Below are 23,510 nucleotides of genomic sequence, written 5' to 3' on the forward strand. Positions count from 1 at the left end.
GGTGCTGGGCCAACAACTCAAGAGGAGGCGGCTGTGAACAAAGCTCCACCAGGCTGAGCTGCATGAGTGGGCCTGCCCCAGATTTCTCACAGTCTAGACTCCATGTGGAGAGAAAACATGATGAGAAAAACATAACAAGGCTGTGGACAAGGTAATGTTAACATCAGCCAGTTATTGTGCAATAAATATCCATATTGGCTTCAGCAAGCCTGACCTGTTTAACCGCTGCTTGCTTCTCCAAACCCTGAGGGTTGATACGGACTCTCTATTCCCCTCAGCACTGGCAGTGCCTCTGGCACACATTGCTCCTCCTGGCTGTGCTGGTACTTGGGATGCCATCCCATTGTGTTTATGGTGGCCTCAAACACAACCTTAGTGGTTGTGGACCTGCATCTGTGGAGACAAAGAAAGAGATGGCGTTTTGGGCTGCACTGAGTGTGAGGTGTAAGGACCGCCATGAGGGTATGGCCAGCACAAGGGCTATGGCGGGCTTGCACACCTCAGTAGCCAGCAGCGCCATGGTGACCCTCTGCCTTGGTGGAGCCGCCCTCAGCCACCTCAAAGCAAAGAGGGACAACGGCTCTTGAGAAGAACTCTTCCCTCATGCCTGCACACCTTGACGCTGAGGGGAAAAGCTGCTTTGGGGGTGAAAGAGGGAGAAAGATCAAAACTGAGGGAAAAGTCACACAGAATTGAGGGGAAAGAAGCAAAGATGAACTCGGACAGAGGAGCGGGAAGTCAGCAGAGCAAACCCGCAGCCCTGCGGTGGCGGGGAGGGTGGCCCGGCCCCTCTCCCGAGGGCCGGGGGTACCGCGGTGGCCGGAGGTTGCCTCAGGTCTCCTCAGAGAGGGGAAGCGAGCGGGCGGGCGGCGCTAAAGGCGCTCCCCGCCTGGGAAGTGCCTGACAACGTGCGGCCGGGGCAGAGCTGGGGGGCCGGGGGAAGGGGAGGGCGCTCCCCGGCTCCCCTCCCACCCTCTCCGGATAAATGGGCCGCCGGGAGGCGGCGGGCGGGCGGACGGCGGCAGCCTGTGGACGACCGCGGCCCGCCCGGCCCCGTCCCCCGCCGCGCCCAGCGCTCCCTGCCGGCGGGGCTGCCCCGGGCTCCGCCGCCCGCAACCAGCCGCGTCCCCCCGCCAGGCTGGGGCGGCGGGATCGGGCCTCGCTTCCCTTCCCGGGGGGCCGCCTCACGGGCGGGCAGGGCGCGGGCACCGGGTAGCGGGAAGGCGGCCGGGACAGCCCGGTCCGGCCGATGCTGGCGCTGCCCCCCGCAGCAGGCTCAGCCCGGGCTCCGGCAGGCTGGTGGCGGCGATCGGGGCTCAGGGGGCGCCCGCCGGGCTCCTTTCCCCTTCCCTCCCTCCGCGGCGGGCGGCGCTGGAGGATTTTCTCCCGCTGCGGCCCCCTCGCTGCCCCCCAGACATGGTAGGTCACCTACAGCTGCAAGGGATGGACGAGAGCCTGAAGGAGAAGAGCCGGGAAGGCTTGCTGGACAGCCCGGACTCGGGGCTGCCCCCCAGCCCCAGTCCCCCTTTCTACTCCCTGTCGCCCGGTGAGGGCCGAGCTGGGGGCAGCGGCGGTGCGGACCCCCCGGCCCCGGGGCACCGGCGGGAGGCCAAGGACGGCAAAGTGGTAAGAGCCAAACCCCGAGCGCTGGGCTCTGTTCTTTCCGGGCACCGGGTGGGAGACAGGTTGGAATGCCCTGGAGTAGGGGGCAGCGGGGAAAGGGCCTGTGCCCGCTAACAGGGGCACCCCTGGGCACCCTGGCTGTGTCCCCTCTCAGTGCCTGTCTACCTGCACCCATAGACGAGGGCTCACCGGGGCTGCTTGTGCCCCATCGTGGCTGCAGTTTGGTGTTGGCATCACTGCTGGTGTGCCCAAGCAGGGGGATTTCTGATACACTCACATAAGTATTGGTAGTTTGGCTGGGTAAACTCTAATAATGGTGTGAGAGTGAAACCCAGGTCTGAAAAGGCTCCCCTGCCTACCTTAAGGACCAAAGCGTACTTTCTTCTCAGTGACACTGTCCTGCCTGGTAGGTACAGGTTGGAGCTGCATCCATCTGGACCGAGGCAGGCTCCCAGCCATCCTTACACACTGGCATCCCACATTTGTTTTGTCAGGAGTCTGGAGCCACATTTGCTGGAGTTCTTACTGAAAGAAAAGACAAAACTGTCTGTTAACTTGGGGCAGGGTATAGATGTCTGTCCGGCAAGTTGGTATGGAGACAGAGTCTGGGGAAGGCTGCATGCTGCTACCCTTTGCTGCAGTGGGGTTTTGTGGCATGAGTCTGCATGAAAGGTTTGTGCGATGCACGGCCAAGCAGAGCAGGGTTAGTGGTTTGTAAGCTTGGACAGCTGGCAGTAGCACTGCAGATTTCAGTTAGCCTGAGTCAGTGCCAGTGAAACAGTTGACTCTGGAATAGGATTTAAGTAGATTTATTGTGACTATTACTCTGCTTCATTTTGTTTATCCCTTAGCTATAAAAACTGTTTTTAAAACTCAGACTTCAGAGCATAAGCAACGGTGGTGGAGGTTTTTGAAGGATGATGAAAGTCCTTCCCCAAGGATCTTTCAATTTTTAACATATAAAAGACATTTGTAGGTGTATTCAACACAGTCAATGGGCTTCTATATGGAATAAAAACTACAGCATAAATCTTTCCATGGGAAAATTTTATCTATGTATGGATTAGTGACAATTCAAACTTCTTCCCAGTAGAGACATTTTGCAACGGCTTCTCACACCCTCATTTACTTGCTCAAGTTCTAAGGCTATTTTAGCATGTTATTAAAAACTGCCTTTTACTCCCGAGCATGCCAAAACCTTCCCCATGAGCAGCAACTCCCTCTCACCAGACTATGGTGAGTAGGGTGTGAGGTGTTAATTATGAAAATCAGACCTCAACCGCGCTAATGCTGCGGTTCCAGATACTGAGCCTTACCTGCAGATGCCTGGGAGTGTGCCATCCGGATGGGACTGTTTATGTACAAAGAGTTGCCCACACGCCTCTGGTTTGGCAGGATCAGGCTGTTGCTATGTGTTTGTAAAATAAAATGTAGGAGGAAGATGAATGAAGGCTGGCTGGACCAGAAAACAGCTGGGGTGGAGGTGTCTGCGGAGTTCTGTAATGGGGATATGACTGCCTCCATTCCAGTAATATGACAGTTGGCCACCACTCCTCCCAAGAAAGCCCTTAGATATCGAAGATGAAAGAGCATGAGAAAAACCAATTTCAGCTCTTGGGCCGTTAGGACTGAGAGTTTTAGTGCTTGGCTCCTACGGGAAACTAAGTCTGTGTAAGGCAAAATTAAGTTCTCCAGTTTATTTTAACTTGATCATAAATGAACATTTTACACATTTCAGAGGAATTCCCACTGTAGATTTTGTATCACATTGCAACAGGAATTTAATACCTATGCTGGTAACAGTGGTGCAGGACTGTGCTCTTGACCTCTGACTGTTTGGTACACTGCAAAATAATGAACTAACTAGGAACTTTCACTCTGTTTGGCTGTACAGAGTCTCACTTCTCACTTCCACCCTGCAAATACTGTACTTGCAGTTGTTATTAAGAAAGCAGGAAAAACATGGCGAGCTTTGCTTGCTTCATATTCCAAATTTCGGTGTCTAATTAGCTTTAATCTTGCCATTTAACAAGGACTTGCAGATCTATGAGCAATTATGCAATCCATGAATGTGCTTCTGTTTAACTCTACTACTCTGCTGTTCATCAGAGCATGCAGAATTGGCAAATCAATAATTGCAGCTATTTGCACACCAAGCCATGCCTTTTTTAATTGCCTCTTATATTAGTGTTTGTTTTGCTTATAAACGTGACAGAGCCAGGAATGCAGCCTGCACTCTTTGTGTTATAATGCTATAAAACCATATATAAGCTCAGTCACGGCCAAAGTTCTAGTACGTACAGTTACAATAAATTGCTGTCAGGTGAAGAAAACAACATTCCAGATTTGTGGGAAGTATTTCATGCTATTCCTTGCTGCAGACCTATCGGAACCACCAGTCTGAACCCAGTTGTGTTCTTTTGTAGTCAGCTATTTTGCTCTGACTTCACAAATATGTTGAAGAATTTTTCTGCTCTAGGACATCTCTTCTTGTACAGACTAAAATGAGATTGCATGCCCTTATTGAAGGCTTTCTTGTGTGTAAAATCTGTTCTCTCTCTGCTTTGTGTTATGAACTGTGACTCCGAAAAAGTAAACTCTCTCCTCTTTAATAAGCACAACTTTGTTTCAAAGACAATGTACCATTTATTCACATTTAACCAGCCAATTTGGCGACAGCTTTGGGATCCAAGAAAATATGAAAGGCAATTTAGGGCCAGAGTCATAAATACCACAAGTTCAACACCATTTAGGGATTTTTTTTTTTTTTTTAACTTGCATTTTACTTGCAGTGCAGGAGAAATTGGCTTTTATTTCATCAAATAAAGCCTATGTAGAGAATTTTTCAGTTGTTTTGTGCTTAAGCACAAATATCCCAATGAAAATAGAAAGTGACTTTTATCTAGTTCTGCTTTTTAAATCTGAAACATGATTAAATTGATTCTTAGGATTTGAGTTACTGAATTCTCTAGGCTTTGCATGTAATGCTGGGCCAAAAGGAATATAAATACATTAAATACATTTCTAATAATATTAGAAGGACACAGCACAAAGGAGTTGCTGGAAGGTTAGGGAATGAAATTGCATCATAGCAGCCAGATCTGCTTAGAGTTTTCCCTGTTGTTGCCCTGGGATATAGTTTAAGGCTAAAACTGCTGAAATAAGTGCTTTGCATTCAGTAGCATGTCTCTTAATGGATATCAGTGGAGATCAGGATCACATTAATCTGCAGAACTATCACTCAGGCTTTCTTGAAGCAGCAGACTTCGTGTCCCATTGCAACAAGTTCTGCCACTGCAGAACTTTTTATTTGAAAGAATTATTTGTGCATGCAACCTGCCTCACTGAGCACTGACTTTGCAGGACTATATCCCAGTGGATCAGCTGTCAGATGAATGCCAATTTCTACTTACATTCAGGAGCTATGATGAACAACAGTGCGGTGCCAGCATCAGTCTTGTGTGGTGGGAGGAGATTCCAGCTTCATCTCAAGTGCAGAGGAGGAGGATACCTTGTCCCTTGGCGCAGCCTTCAAGGGCATGGTCCCAACAACAGGGTCCAGGTCAGCACATGTGCCAAACCTGTTGGATTTATGGCTGACATTAAAAAAAAAAGCCAAAACCAAAACACCTCTTCCTGGCAATCCTGCATTTTGAAGAGCCCTTGGGCCACAGAGCCAGCATCTCGTACTGCATGGAAAGGGGGACTGTTTTGTGGGGACTAGGTGAGGAGCATGGCCATCAAAGGGTTTCTAGGTAATATGTAACTTCCAACCTGCCAACACCTACAGGGAAAGCACGTGAGAAAGAAAGGCCCAGCACCCCAACCTGAGCCAGCCCGCACAAGGACATGCCTCTCCAAGCACAAGTGGGTCCCAGCAGCTCTGGGGAAAGCCCCAGGCTTGGGCAGGGAGCGAGGCACCCATCTGGCTGCAGCCTGGCATCCTGACCTACTTCAGAACCGCTCCCATGGGGCGGGATCCTGCAGGAATTCTCTCAGCAGGGGTTGGTGGTGGTTTCAGGTTTACACCACCTAGTAAAGGCAAACCCCTGTACAGTTCCAAATGCACACCCGCTCTTCTTCCTCCTTCGTTCAATGCAAAGGAGGAGGAACGATTCTGTACCTCACCTAATCTGCAAACTGTGACAGATGTCTCTTCTGGGAAACAGTCATAGGGGTCTCAACATCTACCATGAAAAACGTGGCTATATCAAGGGCGGTGTCTTCTATTCCTTAATTTCCATTGCATCCCTGTGTAACACTGCGGACAATAAGCAAAGCAGCACACATTTCCCACTTGAAATAGAAGAGGGAGATAGGCAGGAAGGATGTAAGTCTTTGCAATAATAAAGCCCTGCTTTCTACCTCAGGTCTGCTTTTACTGTTATCACCTCCAAATATAATCTCATCCGGCTTTAGTATAAATTACTCATCATGTGCAATACGTGAAGATATTGGGAAAATAAATCATCTGTTAAACAAATATTGCTTATCAGCTAGAACGGAGAATGTGGATGTGTGTCAAATAGCTCAGCCCGATCTTTCATTACAGCTGTAAATAACAGCTGAGTAAAGTGACATTTTCATAGACCTGACATGTTACCATAGTGGGAAAACATGGTGAGAGATTTGCTTATGCCCTAGCTAAGTGAGGAGCTGGGAATTTGGGAAGCCGTATCCTGTCTGTAGCCCTGACACTTGGAAAACTGCTTCCCCTTACAGTCCCTCCAGATCTAATGGTGCATCTTAGTGCCTTCCACATAATGACCATAGCAAAAGGAGTCAGTCAGTTCTGGTCCCTTTGTGCTCTCTGGGGAAAGGTTTTTTTGGGGTTTATTTCAAGTCACAGTAATTTTCTTTCCCTTTCTTTGCTTTACTGCCTGGAATTTGGAAGCTAAAGAACAGTATTTTTCACATCAGTTTCATGGCACTTTGTTCCTCACCTTTGATTACTATTTGATAACTGCTTCCATTCTTGTAAGTTACCCCAAATGAAAAGTACCTTTCCAGAGCCCACTGACTCTACACAATTACTAGGGGTAAAATAGCACTATATTATTCTTGCTTTTGTTCAGAACCCTGTGATCTAAATACACCCAGGAACCAGTCACTGAGATGTCACTCATGCAATGTGTGTCTGTCCTAAAGCAAAAGCCCCTCCATAATACTTATGCCACCCTAAAGGAAGTGCTGTTGGTTAGCTGTAGATTGAATTTCTGTGCAGCAAACGATTTTATCTCTGTTTATCTGTGGAATACTTGAATAAAGCAGAGTTTAGCTGCCCAGGCTGTTACATGCCTGAAAGGCATCAGGGTTAAGGCAGAGGGAAAAATGCAGCCAAACAAGAAAGCACTTCAACTTTTTAATAATACTGTAACTCTTTGCTGGTTGAAACAAATTATCTACCAGAAAGGACATAAAAATGATGGCACATTTGCTACTTAATTTTCACCTTGGCTCCGTTTTGATGGTATAGTGTGATGCATGGGGCTAACTGTTTGATATCCCAGTATCTTCCCTTTTGCTCCTCAACCTTCCTGGACTACCAGACTCCTCCTCTCCCTGCATAAAGATGACACTGTTGTGGTGGCTTTTGCAGAGCTGCATCTCCTAAATTGCAGCACAACCCCAATTACCAGGGACAGATTAATCAGGTCCCAGCTGTAGCCTTCCAGCACAGCAACTCTGGGGTTTGGTCTTTGGATAGATAGACTTCGACTGTGGATCTCTTGTGGTCACCCTGTCTAAAGTCATGGGAGTTTCTCCTTTTCGCCATCAGTGACGCCCAGTAGTGTGCAGCAATCTCTGCTCCCAGCCAGCCCATCTGTGGTGCAGGGCAATAAAGAAACTCACCTTATTTGTGCAGTGTCTGGAGATTGCTGAGTGATTGCTAGAAATGAGCCAAGGATCCTCACTTTCTCAAGGGAGCTCAGCAGTCCAATGTTGTTGTTCTTCAACCATTCCTGTGCAGAAGTTAAAAGAATTGAGTAAGTACCTTTTTTTGACAGACAGAACATTTTTGTTTTGTTTTTTCTACATTAAAACAGATGCAGAAACAGGAGCTGCTGTCAAACTCTTGCCAAAAAGCCAGCTTTTGACACGTGCTATGCACATAACATTTCGGTCCCAAAGACAAAGCTTTTGGAGAGCTCATATCCCCTGTTCCTTGATTACTCCAGGTGAGATGCAGGAGCAGACATTTCAGGACATCAGTGGAGGTGAAACGAAATGTCACCTGAAGCATCTTTCAGTTGCCTCTATGTAAACCTGAGCTTACTGTTCAGTGACCCTTTCACTCCGTGCAAGCAATTCAGTTGCTTGTTTGGTGAGCAGACTTCAGGGTCTTACAGATGATCTCTATTTTTAGATTGTGCTTTGTAAGTTATTTACATCTTTTGCATTCAGACTTCAGGTGACTTCAAGGTTTCTGACCTGCAGCAGCTCACAGTGCTACTCGTGGTAGAGAAGTGTGAATCTGTAATGGTCTCTGACGGGTGGTAGAGGTTGCTGGCTTAGGCTTGCCAATGTCCTCAATTATTCCAGCTTTCTAAACTAATCAGGCTAAGCCTGCAGGTCTGAAGTTGATGCTTGTTTACAGCATGTGAAATGCATTAGGAAATGCTTTTTATCACCCTTCCCTGCCCAGAGAAAAGTAAACCCACAATGCAAGTAGTCTCATCACCATTCCATCCAGAACTAACCTGGAGATGACTTAATTCTGCTCTCACCACATTCAGTGGCAGCTTTTTGACTTGTGATTGATTTCAGCCATGCATGACAGAGCCGGTTTCTCCATGCACACTGGTATTGTTCTGAGGCATGTTCTTGTTTCCTGTTCCCTGCTGTGGGACCTGGGATTTCAACAGACGCCTTTGCCTCTCTGCCCATGCTCTGCCTGAGCAGCACCCGCGGCACACAGCGGGCTCTGAAGCCTGTTCCTGTGCAAATCTGAGGGCCAGATGCTAAGCCACAGGAAGGACCTTGCCTCCTCCATCCTCGTGTCTAGGGATGTTTAGTGTCAGCCTATGTTAGCAAGAAGTGTGAAGGTTTGTTTGCCTGGAAGCACTGAAATGGCTTCTTTGAACCTGCCTCTTTAAACTGCACTGTAGAGATGCCCTCTGCGGAACTGCTGAGAGATCTGGATTTCTCTTGTGTTAATCTAGCAAAGAGGCTCATGGTTACCATCCACCCGAATTTGTTATTTGGCATTCTAGCAGGCTAGTCTGGATCTGAGAAGCCGCTTAATTCACAGCTGTTCCATTTTAGCCAATTTTCCCTTGTCCCTGGCCAGGAGGAGTAAAGAAGACCAGTGTCTCCAGCCTTTTTCAGGTTATCTAAGTTTGCAGTCAGTTTTGGCAGCATGGCTTAAAAACATCTGTTGTATAAAAGCTGGGACAGTAAAGCCTTCCCTTTCTGTCTGCCTCTCCACTTTTTGGGTGATGGGTACCATAGTGTGAAACTGTCTTTGGTGGCTGTGACTTATTTTAGGTAAACAGCAAAACACGAGCTTTGCTGGTTACACTCAGAACTGTTGCCCCTCCCGAGCCAAGGTGAGCATTGCAAAGGCTCCCCAAAGTGCATGAAGAGAACAGGATGTGCAGAGAACTCCAGATGCACGTTCTTAGGATCACATCAGGAGGGTGGAGCTGGGCATGGACTTGGGTGGATGCCGTCTGGAAAACATCTGGGTGGTGCTGGAAGAGGCAGTGGTAGTTCAAGGGTGGGGGCTTTCCTTTCAGAGCCTGTTGCAAACCTGCACCCTGGTCAGTAGCATTGTCTTCAGGGTGGGATATAAAAGGCCAAACCACTTTTAAGTCAGCCTTGTTTTGTGCTGAGAGTCATGGTTCAGGGTAAAAATAGGACATTCAAATATCTTCCAGTAAGAGGTATTCATACCTTTAGGTCTGCTCTTCATATTACAGGACAAGACCCACCTTTCTGCCCTGTGCACATTCAGTGCTTCATCTGGGAAGCTGGAAACACCTTTTGCTGAGCTAGACTTTCCACAGGGAGGATCAGAGATGGCAATTTTCTCACCTCATTTGCAAGCAGAGACCAGTTTGGGGCCTTTTGGACAAGGCCTCTCTTTAGTGGACACAGTGTAAAAAGAGGGCAGGCTCTCAGCTGGAGTTTTGCCAACGTCAGGTATGGCCATAGGAGTATAAGGAGAAAGAGAACAGTCTCCTGAAGGAGGAACATGTATCCCCAGCTTTTCTTCCTTTACCAGTTAAAGCAATCCACATCTCTTTGCAGGTGAACCCCCAAAAGACCAGCTTGTCTGCTGATCACAGAGCCCATGAATGCATGTGCACATGGTATTTGACTCCTGCGCACAAATGAATCTCTCCTCACATACAAGATGTCTTTAGAAAGAGCTCTGGCCATATGCGGGCTGTTAAAAGCTGGAGATCTGCACCCTTGTGAACTAAGGCTTGTCTGTTGTAAACAATTCACATTGCAGAAGCAAAGAGCTTTATTTATGACCAGAAAGGCTGCCCTTGGCCTCCCCTGTCAAGAGTGTTGAAAGCAATCCGGGAATGAACTTTGCCTTTTGGACAGTGTCTGGTAGTGAGGGTGAACATATCTTTCCTCCCCGACCTATGCAAATACTGTCCTTTTTTGACAACGGAATGGAAATATTTAATCAAAAAGAGGGGTTGGCCATTTTTACTTTACAGTTTAACGCAGCAGTGAAGTACGGAGATATTTCAGCATGAAAAGAGTAAACAGCTTTGTGGCTTTGGGACACAGAATTGAAGGGCTTGGCAAATTCAGATGGAGCAATGGCATTTTTTGCCTTAGCCTAAGGCAGAAAGCCCAAGCCACTAGAGAAAAACAGACCTCAGCTGGTGGGAGCTGATGCTGTTGAGCAGACTCAGCAGAGCTTTGCCAGTTAACACTGGCTTGAGGGATAACCTGGCAAACGTTTGGGGACCTGCATGTTGTGCAGAGCAGGGCACAAGCTGCTCTTATGCAGCACTGCTGGTGGGAACCAGGTCACAGCTCCCATGTTCCCTCCTGTACTACCCAACCAGAAGATGCTGGGGTAGCTGGAAAGGAATGGGATGGGAAGAGCAAGCGAATACAAGAGCAGTATCCTCAGCTACCAGAAGTGAGTCCTGACATGATCTGGTTGACTTACACTGATGAAATACAGCTGTGATTCTAGCACACATGACCTGTGCATGGTGTAAAATGGAAAAACTCCATGAGCTTTTCAGCCATCTAGAGACCTTTCAACCCAGCACAGAGGCTTCCAGCCCTCTGCTTTAAAGAGATCTGTGTCCCTGTATGTCATAAATTGCTGCCGACAGAAAAGTGCTGGCAGGGACCAAAACCTGCAGCGACATTTTTTCATGAGGGCAGGATTAGGCTTAATTAGCTGCTGGGTTTAGGCCAGACACCAGACACAGGATCCCTATGTGTGGGAACTGATGTTTAAGAGCACTCCAGTATGGAGTAGTGGGATTACTCATTCTTGTGGTGGGCAGAGTAGCCCTAGGCTGGACTGTGACAATTTGTCAGAGTGAGTAACTTCAGGGTGTAATTAGCCTTAAAAATCCAGGTTTTGGTGTCAGGAGTAGGAACAGCTCCATTCATTAAAAACTCCTGGCTTGCAACTCGTTTCCTGCATTGCAGAGGTTACAAGGTGCCCAGTGTCTCACCCCACAGTTGTGCATGGGTAACTAGACTATCTCTTGGAGCACAACAGCCACTTTTGTCATGGTGACTTCAGCAAGTGATATATTATGTTCAGCATATATATAAAAATATATATACACATCTCACTTAAGTAGACCTACATCCTTTAAGTCAGCAGATTTAGGCCGTTTCTCTGTGTTATGTCAGACTTTGAGCACTTCTCCATGCTCCTGCATGGAGCTCCTTTGAGTCTTTGTAAGGCTTGTTAATTCTTAACAGTGAAGGCAACATCAGGGCTAAAGCAAACCCCCAAACAGTTACAATTCCCATGAGAAACAAGAAAGAAAGAAGGAAAGGGGTGGCTAAATTTCAGCAAACAGATACTGTAGCATGGAGTGCTTGAAAAGTGGGCACTTACCTGGGTGATGTGCTGAGCAGAGGGAGGTGGAGAGGGTGGCATTGGTGGGTGCATGGCAGTTTGCTGCATCACATCAGCCCTGGGAGCTGGCAGTCAGTCTGTAAATGGATGCAGCTGCAAGTAGATCAGAAAGTCAAGACATCTTAAAGGCAAAGCTTGTTCGTGTGAGGATGGGGGTTAATAGTCTTGTTCTCTGCCAACTGCCTTAAGGCTGGTTTTCAGCAAGTTGACTTTAAGTGTGGAGAGGAGTGTGATGAACACTACCCTAACCTAGGGCCCTGCTACAACCCTGAAAGGACAGGGACTGCAAGCAAGGTGAGCTTAGCTTGCATGAAACAAAGTTGGTCCTGATGCTGCCACAGTCACCTCTCATTGCCAAAGAGGCTGTCACCTGCAGTGCCTTCCATGGGACTCTCAAGAGACAGAGTTCAGTGCTGGCTGCTCGGCTTCCATCCACAACACATTATAAACCATGCTAGCCTCATCTGTTGTATCCCAACACTTGCTGTGCTCTTCTTCCCTGCAGATGCCTTACCTGCTCCTGAACCCATCCATGCCAGAGGTGAGGCCTCGAATGTACCCCGTGTTTTTTGGAGAAAGCATTGAGGTGACCCCTGAGCCCGTGCAGGAAATCAGGTACAGATGGGATTGGGTGGGAAGGTGGGATTTCTGTCTTTTTCTGGTGCTTTCCCTTCTGCAAAAAAATACAGTATGTTTACAAATGGGAGTCATGGTTATTTTGATGGGAAGGGAGGGACAGGGGTGAGAGTAATGCCTGAATCAAAAACACTGAGAGCAGCAGAGGTGGAGGGGAGGAGGCAGGAACTGGAAGGAGGTTTCAAGAGAAGGCTTTCCTTCCAAGGCCAGCTCAACTCCAAGGCTATGATTGAAAACCATTACCATCTGTAGGCTTGATGGCCTCCACTGAATAACCTGATTGTCTTCATCCTGTTCCCTGCTGACTTACATCCTCAGTAGAAGGCACACCTGTATAATTATCACCTGGTTTTGTTAGCCCTTGCTGCAGAGAAACCAACCTTAGACCAGCCAACAGAGGTAGAATGAGCTCCTCCTCATGAGGAGATGGTCCTTCAAGCCACTTTGTGACCGGTGCTGCGGCCAATGCATGAACGTTGGACCCTGCTTCTCTTTTGCTGGTGTGGAATGTACTCTGCAAACAGCATGGAGCAGTTACACACAGCTTGGGGCAGGGATGGTGTAAACCCAATTCCCACCCCCTGCAACCTATGCAAACGTCTCTCTGGAAACGTACCCCAGTAAATCTCTGCTTGCTGAGGAACTGCCAGCGGGGGTGTTTTTATGGTGATTACATCGGAGTCTTGTTCTGAGTGTGCTGAATGACTTGCTTACACCCTCGCTGTGCAAAATACATTACCAGCAGCTCAGGTTACATGTGGTGCACAATCACTCACCCCCCTCCGGGTGGAGGTAATGACAAGCACACACCCAGCTTTTAATCTTTCTTACATGGAGCTGCACATTCCTTGGCTGCTGATTGCCAGAGGAGCCTTTGGGGAGCAGGGAAAACAAGTGGAAGTCCTGCTGCTCCCCATGGCCAGGGATTCTAGGAAAAGCTCTTTATGTGGCCTGGTGTCTGTACATCCCTTCCGGATGCCTGTAGACATCCCATGTTTTGTGGGTTCTTCATTTGTCAGCTGTTAAGATGGCCACTTCCTCTGAGACCAATGGCTTGGATATTGGACAGCCATATCCACAGCATCTCTTTGCTTTTCCTGCTATTTGACCATTGCTTCGGTTTTCTGTAGGCCCCCACAAGCAACCTCACCCCCATGTCCCAGCACTCTGATTTTAGCTAGCTTGGTTGTCTTTGTGCTTTGATGGCAAGGCAAAGAAAGGACACACACACAGTCTTGACATCTCAACAAGTGTCCATTACAACCATGCTTCTGCCATCTATGAAAACCTTATTTAGGGCATTATTTTCCTGCCAAGCCAGAGCTTGCATGGACAATAAGGCTTGTGAAAGCAGCAGCAGGCATACTGTGTTGAGAAGCAGGTTTCCCCAGGCCCCAGTGTGACATGCCATGCCCACAGCCCACCAGCAGCATCTATTCAGCCTGGTCAGTGGGGCAGTGACGCCCCCCAAGTGTAGCACTAGCTGTAGTGAGTGGGTGAGACCTACCACCATGAGGCAATGGTCAGGGGCCTGCAGCATTTCAAGTTGATGCTGCATGGCTTGTTAAAAATGCTCAGGAAAAGGCTGGATCAAGAATTTTCCTGGGATTTTGAGCTTTTTCTACACAGTCCATGGGGGATTGTCCAGTCCTCAGCCTCTGACCTACCCCAGGTGAGGGGTTTCACCTCCTCTTGATGTGCTTTGCTAACAGGGTGTTTGCTTCCTGTGTAGCTCTTAGGGCTGAGCTGAGGCCCTAATGGAACCCATAGAGGAAATAAGAGGAAGAAGTTGTTTTGAGCCTGTGCAGTAAGGTCTTTTCTGCCCTGACATGACTAGGCAGGCTTGGTCTTTGGTGCATATGCACTGCAGAAATGCTGTGATGGGTTCACAGTATGGTGGTATTCCACTAGGATTCACCAGCAGGAGGGAGTCCTCTTGGCCTTCTGCTTTGGATTGTAGGGTTAGCCCCAATGTTTGTGCAACAAGAGGTCATAAATGTTGCCAGCTCCAAAGGGTTAAAGAAGAGTCCTACCTATCTTCTTTGCTGCCTGGGCTGTGTTCCTCATACCTTGCTTTCCTCTGTAGGTGCAATTCCGAGGTGAAGTATGACTCCGAGAAGCATTATCGGGATGACATTTTCTACGGCCCCATCCCCACCGTCACCACCTACAGCGAGACAATCATTGCTGCTCCCAATTGTACCTGGCGGAACTACAAGTCCCAGCTGATCTTTGAGCCCCGCCAGAAGCCACTGAGGTTTCAGAGCACGACCATCATCTTTCCAAAGCGTGCCAAGAACATTTACCGGACCACCCTCAACTACAGCTTGGGTTGTGCCAAGCGTTGGTTTGCTTCCAGCGTGCAGCTGGAACTCTGTGAGGAAACCAGCCCGTGCGTCATCTACAGCGAGACCCTCTGATCCGCCCTGCCGCTGGCAACCGTGCGACCTCGAGGAGGCCGTGGCCTTTGCTGGGTCTCTGGCTGGGTCTTCGTTGATGGCAAGTGAATACTAATGGCTGGAGAACACATCGTCTCGTCTCGGGTGAGGCTGAACTGGCTGGGAGGAGGCTCGCAGGGCACGGAATGGTTTTGATCAGTGAGAGGCTGGCTTGTATTTTGTGACGTTCCTGACATTCATGATCTGGATTTTATTTTTGTTGGTTTTTTTCCCAAGCGTATCTATTTTTGACTTGTGTTTAGATGAAATCAAGATGACAAAGGACCCTGTTACCCATAGCAAAGTGCTGCCTTGTGAGCTCTTGTCTAGCACATAGGTGAGACTCACTGTAACCTTCGGAGCTATTTTGATCTCTCCAAAGGGAAGACCAACTGCAGTGTCAGCATCCAGTCTACCCAGCATACACCAAGCCACGTCTCTTAGAGTTTAAATGCAGAGGAAGTGGTTCTTTGTATCAGTACATCACAGCTTGCCCCGCAGCTCATCTGGGAGATAGTTGCAGTATTACACTGTAGTAATCACAGGTCTAACTTACTGGGAGGAGCAGGGACTATCACCAAGAAAAAGAGGAAGAAAACAGGCACAAGGTGCACTTGCTAGCAGCTAGATGTTTATATACCATAGCAAGGCGCAGCACAACCAAAGGTAGGAGAAAAGCTTATACCAGAGCATGACCACCTCTTCTGTGAGCCCAGCCAAGAGTGTGCAGGGGAGATTGAGGAAACTGAATAGCTGAAGGGCTATTTCCTAAAAGTGCCCAATTGATTTAGGAGCCAAATTCCCTATTTCAAAACTACTGTCATTCCAAGTGTCCCATGCTGTTTGTTGTCTTGAACACACAATTTACAGGGATCTTTACACACTTGCAACCCTCTTGAGTTTCAGGGTATGGCTGTATTGCAGAGAGGAGTGTAGTACAGGAAGATGCTGTCTAGCTTCAAAGAAGGCAGTGCAGGGTTAACTCATGACCAAGGTTGCTCACCCTGTCAATAGTTTGCATACCTGCGGTGTGGACAGCTTCACTGACTGTGGAGGAGCAGCCAGACTTCCTTAGTGTAGAGCTTGAAGGATTGAAGAGCCCAAATCCACCCCAGTTTTCCTTTATCAGCTAGGTTGTAGCAATCAACAGGTTCTTCACAAACAGCTGAGCTGTGTCTGCAAAAGGATCAAGAAACACCTGAGAGAGCAGGAATCACTACAGCCATCCCAAGGTAAACCATTCCCCCACTCATGAATCACATCTGCTATCTCTTCACTTTGGTAGCTCACTGAAAATCTGCAAGAGCCTGGATTCCCACAAATACATAGCCTTTGAAAATAGCATGGAATTGTCTCCAAGAATCTTACCAAGAAGTTTTGCATGCTGCTCAGAAGAGTCCAGACTTAGAAAATAACCACACAGCTCCGGAAATTAATTTCCAGCTTTCCCTCTTCTAAACTTTCCATTTTGTTCCTGACTTGCTGTGAGTCTGATTGAGTTATTTCAGAACACAACTGAACAGCCAAGTCAGAAACCCTATTAGCTATGTCAACAAGACGTAGCTGATTGCCCAGAACAGTTGACGCACAAACCCACAGAGATTAAAAAAAAATATATCTGAAAACCCAAAAAACCCAATAAAAATTAAATAGTGACTTCCATCAGTTTTAAATAGTTTTTCCATCAATTTCAGAAGGCAATTGGTAAATGGGACCAGAACTGTGACCTTTATGAAACAGAGTTCTCTTGTTTAACATGGAGCACAAGTTTTCCATCAGAGGTAAATGCAAGGTCTTTATATACAAACCTAAGTCCTGACTGCTGAAGCATCATTGGTACTGCAAGATGTGTGCTTTGGCAGTGAACTCTGCCTCTATGTGGGAGTTAGGACTTGTTATGGAGAAATCTCTCAAAGGATTTCCAAGGCTTCCACCTACTGTTGTATTCTCTTCAGCAACACAGGAACAATACATTTGTTATCGGTCAGATTTTGCTGTCATTGACTGTCAGCATCAAAGCTTGGAAAAGCAACATCTGCCTCAGAGGGGTTATTGTGCCTGAAGCAACCCTTCTCCCCAGAGCTCCAGCAAACCTGAGTGCTGTGGAGTTAGTTTAGGCAGTCGAAGCTCAGGTGAATGTGGTCTCAGTGCAGTGCAAGATGGGGATGCACTTGTTAGCTCATCTTGAGATCTATCCTGTTTCACCAGGTGCTGGTGAGTGAGCCTTGTGACCAGTGGAAATATTCATCTGCCTTTCTGGGTAAATTATGGGGGATCTGGAGGGCTCTTTCCATGCAGCTTGAGAGTGTAGCAAAGGGATTAGGTTTCCAAGATGAGCAACAGCATAATCCAGCTTCAAAAGCAGGGCCAGCACTGGTACCCAGGAGATCCCTGCATGATGACAGATGAGATTGCAGGCACCTCCACTGAGCAAGTATAGAGACAGGCTGACCTCAAAGCTGAAGGGATGCCACAGACTCCCTATTCTGACCATACATCAGGCTTTTCTCCTGTTAACAGTTGGATTATTCCCCTGCTCCAAGCACAAAGTTTTTGATCACACTGGTCTTTAAGCAGGGCAGGTTTTCCCCAGAAAATCTCTTCTATCATAGCCAGCTACAGGCTTTTGCCCACTTTGACCACTCTTAGTTCTGCTTCCTAAACATCGGCTGCAACAGAAAGAAAGAATTCAAAGAAAGCCCCAAAACTACTGTGCAAATACAGGTTCAGTGGAGAGACCTGACCCACAGCCTGGTCTTTCATCATGCAGGGACAAGGGTCTCACCGGTGGATGTGACCCCTGGGAGGGTGCAGTGGAGGGCTGCATCCTTGGCACTGCAGGTTCACCACATGTCCAGGCCAGGCCTCTTTGAAGCTTTATGCTTTGTTTTCTCTGCAAATAGACTAGAAATGACCTAACATGCTCCTGCTCCTTTGAGCTTAAGCAGCTTTTCTGCTTTTGCCATGTCAGGAATAAAAAGAGCTGTTTAGGTTTCTAGGCTGCTGAGCACACTTTGAGCTGTGTAGCCATGGACAGGCCATGGTGGGCTCCCACCCTGGACCACATCCAAACTGTGTCATTGCCAAGTGCCTGAGATCTGTAGAAGTATTTGAAAAATACCTTCTTACATGGTGTCTCCCATGGGCCCATCGCAAGCTGCTTTTCTGCTCAGTGAAATGTGGCATTGGAAAGGGAATTTGTTTTTCCTGAGGACAGGAAAACCACAGAGGGTCACGTCTTTACCCTTGCCTGGGCACAGATCCCACCTTGCTGCCCACCCTCCCTATTGCTCCTATCACCGTGGCTGGATTAGGCAGTTGTAGAAGAGCCAAAGTTCGTGTTGCTCATGAGTGGGAAAAGTGATGACTTTTTTTGCTTAAATGCCAGAAACTGAAGTTTATGTGTGTTGGCAATTAAGAATCACTCCGAGCAGCCAAGAAGTGCCTTACCTGTAGTATGTTTGTACATCTAAAAGGAATGATCAGTCCCACCAAAGAGGTGTTTTTCTTCTAAATGGAGCATTATTAATCTCAACAACAGATCTTTGTTCATGTATATTTTCTGAAAGATACAAATGATTACTTTAGACCATGGAAATGCTGCTTAGAAAGGTGAGTTTCCTTCAGCAGCTGGGACTGTGGCTACAGGATTTCTCCCCCGGATCCTAATGTACCTGCTGCCCAGTCCTATAAACCTGATGGGTAAATTCCGACTCTGCCTTTCCATCAATAGTTATTTTTGAGATCAGAACTTTCCCAGAAGGCATCTGTTTTTTGGGGAAGAAGGTTGGTTTTTTCCAATATGAAAAGTCACTGTCTCAAAGGCGTGGGGTTTGCCCTTCATCCCCTTCATTCCTGTGATTGTTTTGGCCCTGAATGCACCCGAGCATGCTTGGGACTGGTCTGCCTGCATTGCTGTCCTTGCATTTGGGGCCATAAAGAGGGAACCCCAACTGAATATTGAACTCCGAATCTGTGGAATACTTTGCAAAACCCACAGAGCACAACTTTGACCAAACAGTTTACTGCTTCTCTTGTCTTTTTTGTTTTTCTTGTTGTTCCTAAGCCAGATCCACTTCTCTCAATGTGAAATACAGACAGATTCGCACCCTAGGTGCATACTTTCTGGGCATGATGAAATGAGGTTTGGGTGTTGATAGCAGTGTTTGAGTGAGCTGCTGGTCAGAGAAGTGAATGCTATTTACTATTTATGTTGAGTGAGTTTTAAAAAAACAGGAAAGGTCACTAGAAGGCTAATGAGCAAAGGACTTTGTAGAGCAAACTGAAGACTAAAGGCTGCGTGAATCCGATCTAGAGGCGAATGGTTCTGTGTTTGAACACCATGAGCTAGCATATTTAGCCATTGTAGTTTTAACCTGCCTTTTTTCCTGTAGGAAAGGGCATCCTTGTCTTCTTTAGAGCCAAACCAAAATCAGAGCCATACTCTGTCACAGTCATTCAGTCCCACTCTGAACAACAGTGTTCCCCAGGCTTGCAGGGGACTGTGCGTATCAAGCACACATGCACAGAGCTGTGCCTCTGTGGAGAGGGGGAGCACTTTATAGGGAATGATAGATCTTGTTGTGGGATGTTAAAATTTCTCCACTCTGCTCCCTGAGGATCATCACTCGCAGATTGATCTGTTCTGAACATCTTCCCTAAAGCTCTCCTATAACCATTGTATTTTATAAGCCTTGGGAGGCACTGATTCTTTTTCAGATACTGTGATGGCCATCAAAATGAGCAAAGTATCCTACCAGGTGAATTGTGACCTGAAGATGGGTTTGAAAGGTGTTTGAAGGTTAGAGAAGGAAGAAGAGAACATGTAACTGGTGGAAATGCATAAGGATGTGTCATATTTTTTATTTTTGTAAGTCTGATTCTCTAAGTGCTTGTAAAGTACTTTACTGTTGTATATGTGGTGATGCAGTAGTTCACAATATCCTTTTATTTTTGTATATTCCCCCCTCCACAATAATCCCTTTCTGTTCAACTCAGAGAGAGTAATTTAAGAAGACAAAATTTATATATCATAATAAAATGCTCAAACTGTCATGCTGATGTATCTGGAGTTTCCTTCCTCTTCACTTCCTTATCCATTTACTTGCTGCCTGATGCCCCTTTGCCCTCCTGGGGGAATATTTTTGGTGTGTCCCTCCCTAGTCCATGGATTTCAGCCCAGCTCCCTATGGTTTGGGGGCAATGGTCTCAAGCCTGTCAGTGCTGTGATGTGTAAAACCTGCTCTGTCACATGTGCCCAGGGAAAGCAGAGGGCACAAAACTCACACTTCCCACAGAGGCAGTTTTACCTTTCAAGATTTCACCATTTCTTCACTCTACATTTCCCTTTTCTTGCCTGATATTGCTCTACCCAGGCATGAAGCCCTGGTGTTCAGTCTAGGTAATTCCTCTCCCTGCTTTTCCATGACCTTCCAGGGCAAGAAGACCAACGTAATGCTTATTTCATATTCAGATGTGCACATCCCAGTACACTATCAGGACCCCTGCTAGGTTCTGGCTTTCCAAATCATGAAGGCAGATGGGTTGCATCAGGGCTAAAACCCTGCCTAGCCATGAATTGCGTTTTTAAAGCCATTGCTATAAAAGCCTCAGGCTCGTCAGCCAGTTATGAGTAGAGCTCTCAACTGTCTTCCAAGACCTAAGATGTCTGCAGGGAGAATCTGACACTAATCCTTATGGAAAAATCATATTGGATTTATAGGGATGAAGTCAATAGGCTTGGACGAGAACAGCTGTTAAACTCTAAGGAATGGAAAGGAGAAGGAGAGCCATGTTATGCAAGAGGCTTGCTTCAGGTGCATGGGAAGTGCCTATATCATCATCCCAAGCTTTTTAACACAAATCAAGGCTGAACTGCTCCTAGGATGAAGAATGGGAGACATGCTCATGCTCAAGCACCTGAAGAAACACAACAACGTGGAGAAGGCAGGGAATGCACAGACTGGGCGAGTTCAATGGTTGAAACCCAAATGCCAAACGAAGGACATGTGCATCCACTCCTGTTATTTAAATAAAACCATAAACCAGGAATGCCGTCCAATGAAGACTCCTGAGGTGGCAGCTAAATCCTCAGCAGCAAAAGCAGTATTAGATGCAGGATATGTGTTTTGGCAAGTGCGCTCAGATGAGCTAAGCCCTAAGCTTGTGGCTTTTACTGCGCTATTTGGATGTTGTAAATTTAAGCAGATGATGCTTGGTATTAGTTTTGCTCCTGGGATATTTCAGAGAGTAATTGCACATATCTCTGAGGGATTACAAGGTGCTGAAGGTATAATGGATGGGCTTCAAATTTAGACTAGACGCCTTTATGAACAGAAGGAAAGGTTTAGGCTGCTTTTACAGACAGCAAGAATGCTGAGCATAAAATGCCAAAAGACTCACCTAAAAGAAGTTGCTGATAATGGGCAACTACAAATTAAATAACAATAAAAGCCTGCATGCTGGCATCCACGCAACAAAGCAGAGCTATGAGGGAACGACAGATGCCTTTGTCAGCTTTCATTCCAGAGCTATGTAGAGTCAACAAATAATACAGATTTGCCAAAGAAAGAACCTTACCTGATACTGGAGCAGTAAAATCTTCCCCTTGCTGCCAAGCCATCAGCTTGAAGCTACCGTGTGCAAGTCTGTGCTCCTTGTGCTCAGCAGGTGGCAATGTCACAGCCTGGACCTGCAGAAGTGTCTTTGGAAGATTTTGGCAATACCAAGCAGCAGGGAAGTTGTATTGTCCTGTTATACTGTCATGAATCTGTGCCCATGCAAAGGACCCACCAGCATCTTGCCTGGAGTGATGCGTGTCATGGCCACCTACATGAACTGCATCTCCTCTGGCACAGGACACTGAACTGTCACTTAGGCCTTCTCTTTGGGGAGCAGACATGGGATGGGATGGGAGTCTGTCACAGCAGATATGCTTTGAGGTCCCCCTGTCCCCAGTGCAGATGACCCTGTAGCTCCACAAGTACCTCCCAGATGACTAAACCCACCTGAGATGCTCTAGATGCAGCTCCTGTCCCGTGATGCATATTCAGTGCTTCGGGGGCACCTTAGCATCAGCACTTGAGACCCCAGGGTGGCTTCATGGGCCCCTGGATGCTTGGTCTGGTGGGATGGTGGCTTCTATCCCGACTGCTCTCTGCAGTGTCTGCCCAGCCATGATACGAAGTGTATCTAGTGCTGATTTTCAGCCTGTTTCTTGGAGCAATTCCCACCACAGGTACAGCCTCCATGGTTATCCTGTGGCCCAGCAGGAACGTGGCTTGGCCACGCAGGTTTCCCACCACATTAAGCATCCCCAGCTCCCCTGCCTGTTTCTAAACAGGTCTGGTTCCAGAGGAGAGGAGCAAGGACCTGCCCCAGGGCTGCACAGCTTCTGCTGGAGCACTGAGTCCCCTTCCCCTGGCAACGAGCCCAGCCGCAGCGGGAAAATTAACACAGGAATGGCTTGTTCACAACTAGGATAGAGGGTCCTGGAATTGCTTTTTTGGGGTGTAAGGAGGGAGTTTTATGAGCTCTATTTTCTGCTTCTAATAATGATATTGGAGCTAAACAGTTCCACACCTCAGAGTCCAAGACAGATGGGGAGTTCACATCTATGAGGATGAAAATGCTCATCCTGCCAAGCCTTTGATTCCTATTGTATCCTTCCTACCCTACAAACAGGCGGACAGCACATTTCTAGCATAAAAATATCCTCCTCTCCAGCTAACCACCTCCAGATTCCCTTCCCGAGCCTGTTCCAAGCCCAGTGATTAGATATTTCTATATAGATAAACATACAAATCATCTCCCCGGGGCTCTTCCTGTCTCACAAGCAAATCCTGAGACCAGCTCCTTGAAATACAAATGGGATCAGGGCTGCTTCCAAGCTGATTGCTGCGGTCCCTGCACCTCCCCAGAGCACCAGGCTTGCACCCTGGCCATGCAGCCTCCCATCACAAGATGCCCATCACCTCCTGCACTGGAGAGCAAACTGCTCCTATCGCCCTGTGTGTGGCTGCAGGTGACAATGCCAAAGGGCTGCATGGGCTGGGATGCTGCCAACCTGTGCTGGCACTGGGATGTGCTGCAGGAGTGGATGGGGATGCACACGCTTGCAGAGGGAGGGTGCAAAACCAAGCCAAGTGCAAAGCAGTGGAGGAATGAGCAACACACACTCACAGAGGCATGCAAACTGCATTCTCTCTTTGATGGAAGATTGTAGAAACATTACCTTCCCCTGGGGCTTTATAGTGAAATAACCTGATTATTCATGAACCAGCTAGAACCATCAATCCCTCATTTATCATTTTCAACACAAATAATCAGGGCAGGAGAGGAACACACCAGCAATTATAGATGTAGTGTTGAAATCTGCCCATTTCATTTAAATATGTCCCGCTTACTGATAAGCACCAATCCAACCAATTCCTCATATGAATCCTCAAGCACTGGATTGCACAGGACACAAGCCAGCATCCTGCTCTGTGCTAGTGAGGCCATTTGGCTTTTGGATGGGAAGGCAGCTAGGAAAACTGTGCATTCTAAAAAGCACATTTGTCTTGCTGACAAATGCCTCAGGAAATAAAAGCCTTTGTGTTCTTCTCTGACCTCTTCCTACTCACGGATGGGGTTTTGCTGTGCTTCCCATAGGGTTTGGTTTTTAGCAGGACGCTGAAAGCAGGGGATAGTGTTAAGCACCAGCATCCTCAGTGCCTGTGGCTGGCTGGGTG

At 47.5% G+C, this 23,510-nt stretch overlaps 1 protein-coding gene across 1 annotated transcript; it reads left to right on the top strand.

The window, feature by feature from the left end:
* Positions 1-1,069: 1,069 nt before the first annotated feature.
* On the top strand, positions 1,070-19,833 carry RFLNA (refilin A). The gene is made up of 3 exons (XM_030501887.1): positions 1,070-1,626; positions 12,210-12,319; positions 14,427-19,833. The coding sequence occupies exons 1-3, from the start codon at positions 1,417-1,419 to the stop codon at positions 14,758-14,760; spliced, it is 654 nt and encodes a 217-aa protein (XP_030357747.1). The 5' UTR covers positions 1,070-1,416; the 3' UTR covers positions 14,761-19,833.
* The last annotated feature ends 3,677 nt before the right edge of the window (positions 19,834-23,510 follow it).

The sequence above is a fragment of the Strigops habroptila genome, chromosome 11 (assembly GCF_004027225.2).
Source record: "Strigops habroptila isolate Jane chromosome 11, bStrHab1.2.pri, whole genome shotgun sequence".
NCBI lineage: Eukaryota > Metazoa > Chordata > Aves > Psittaciformes > Psittacidae > Strigops > Strigops habroptila.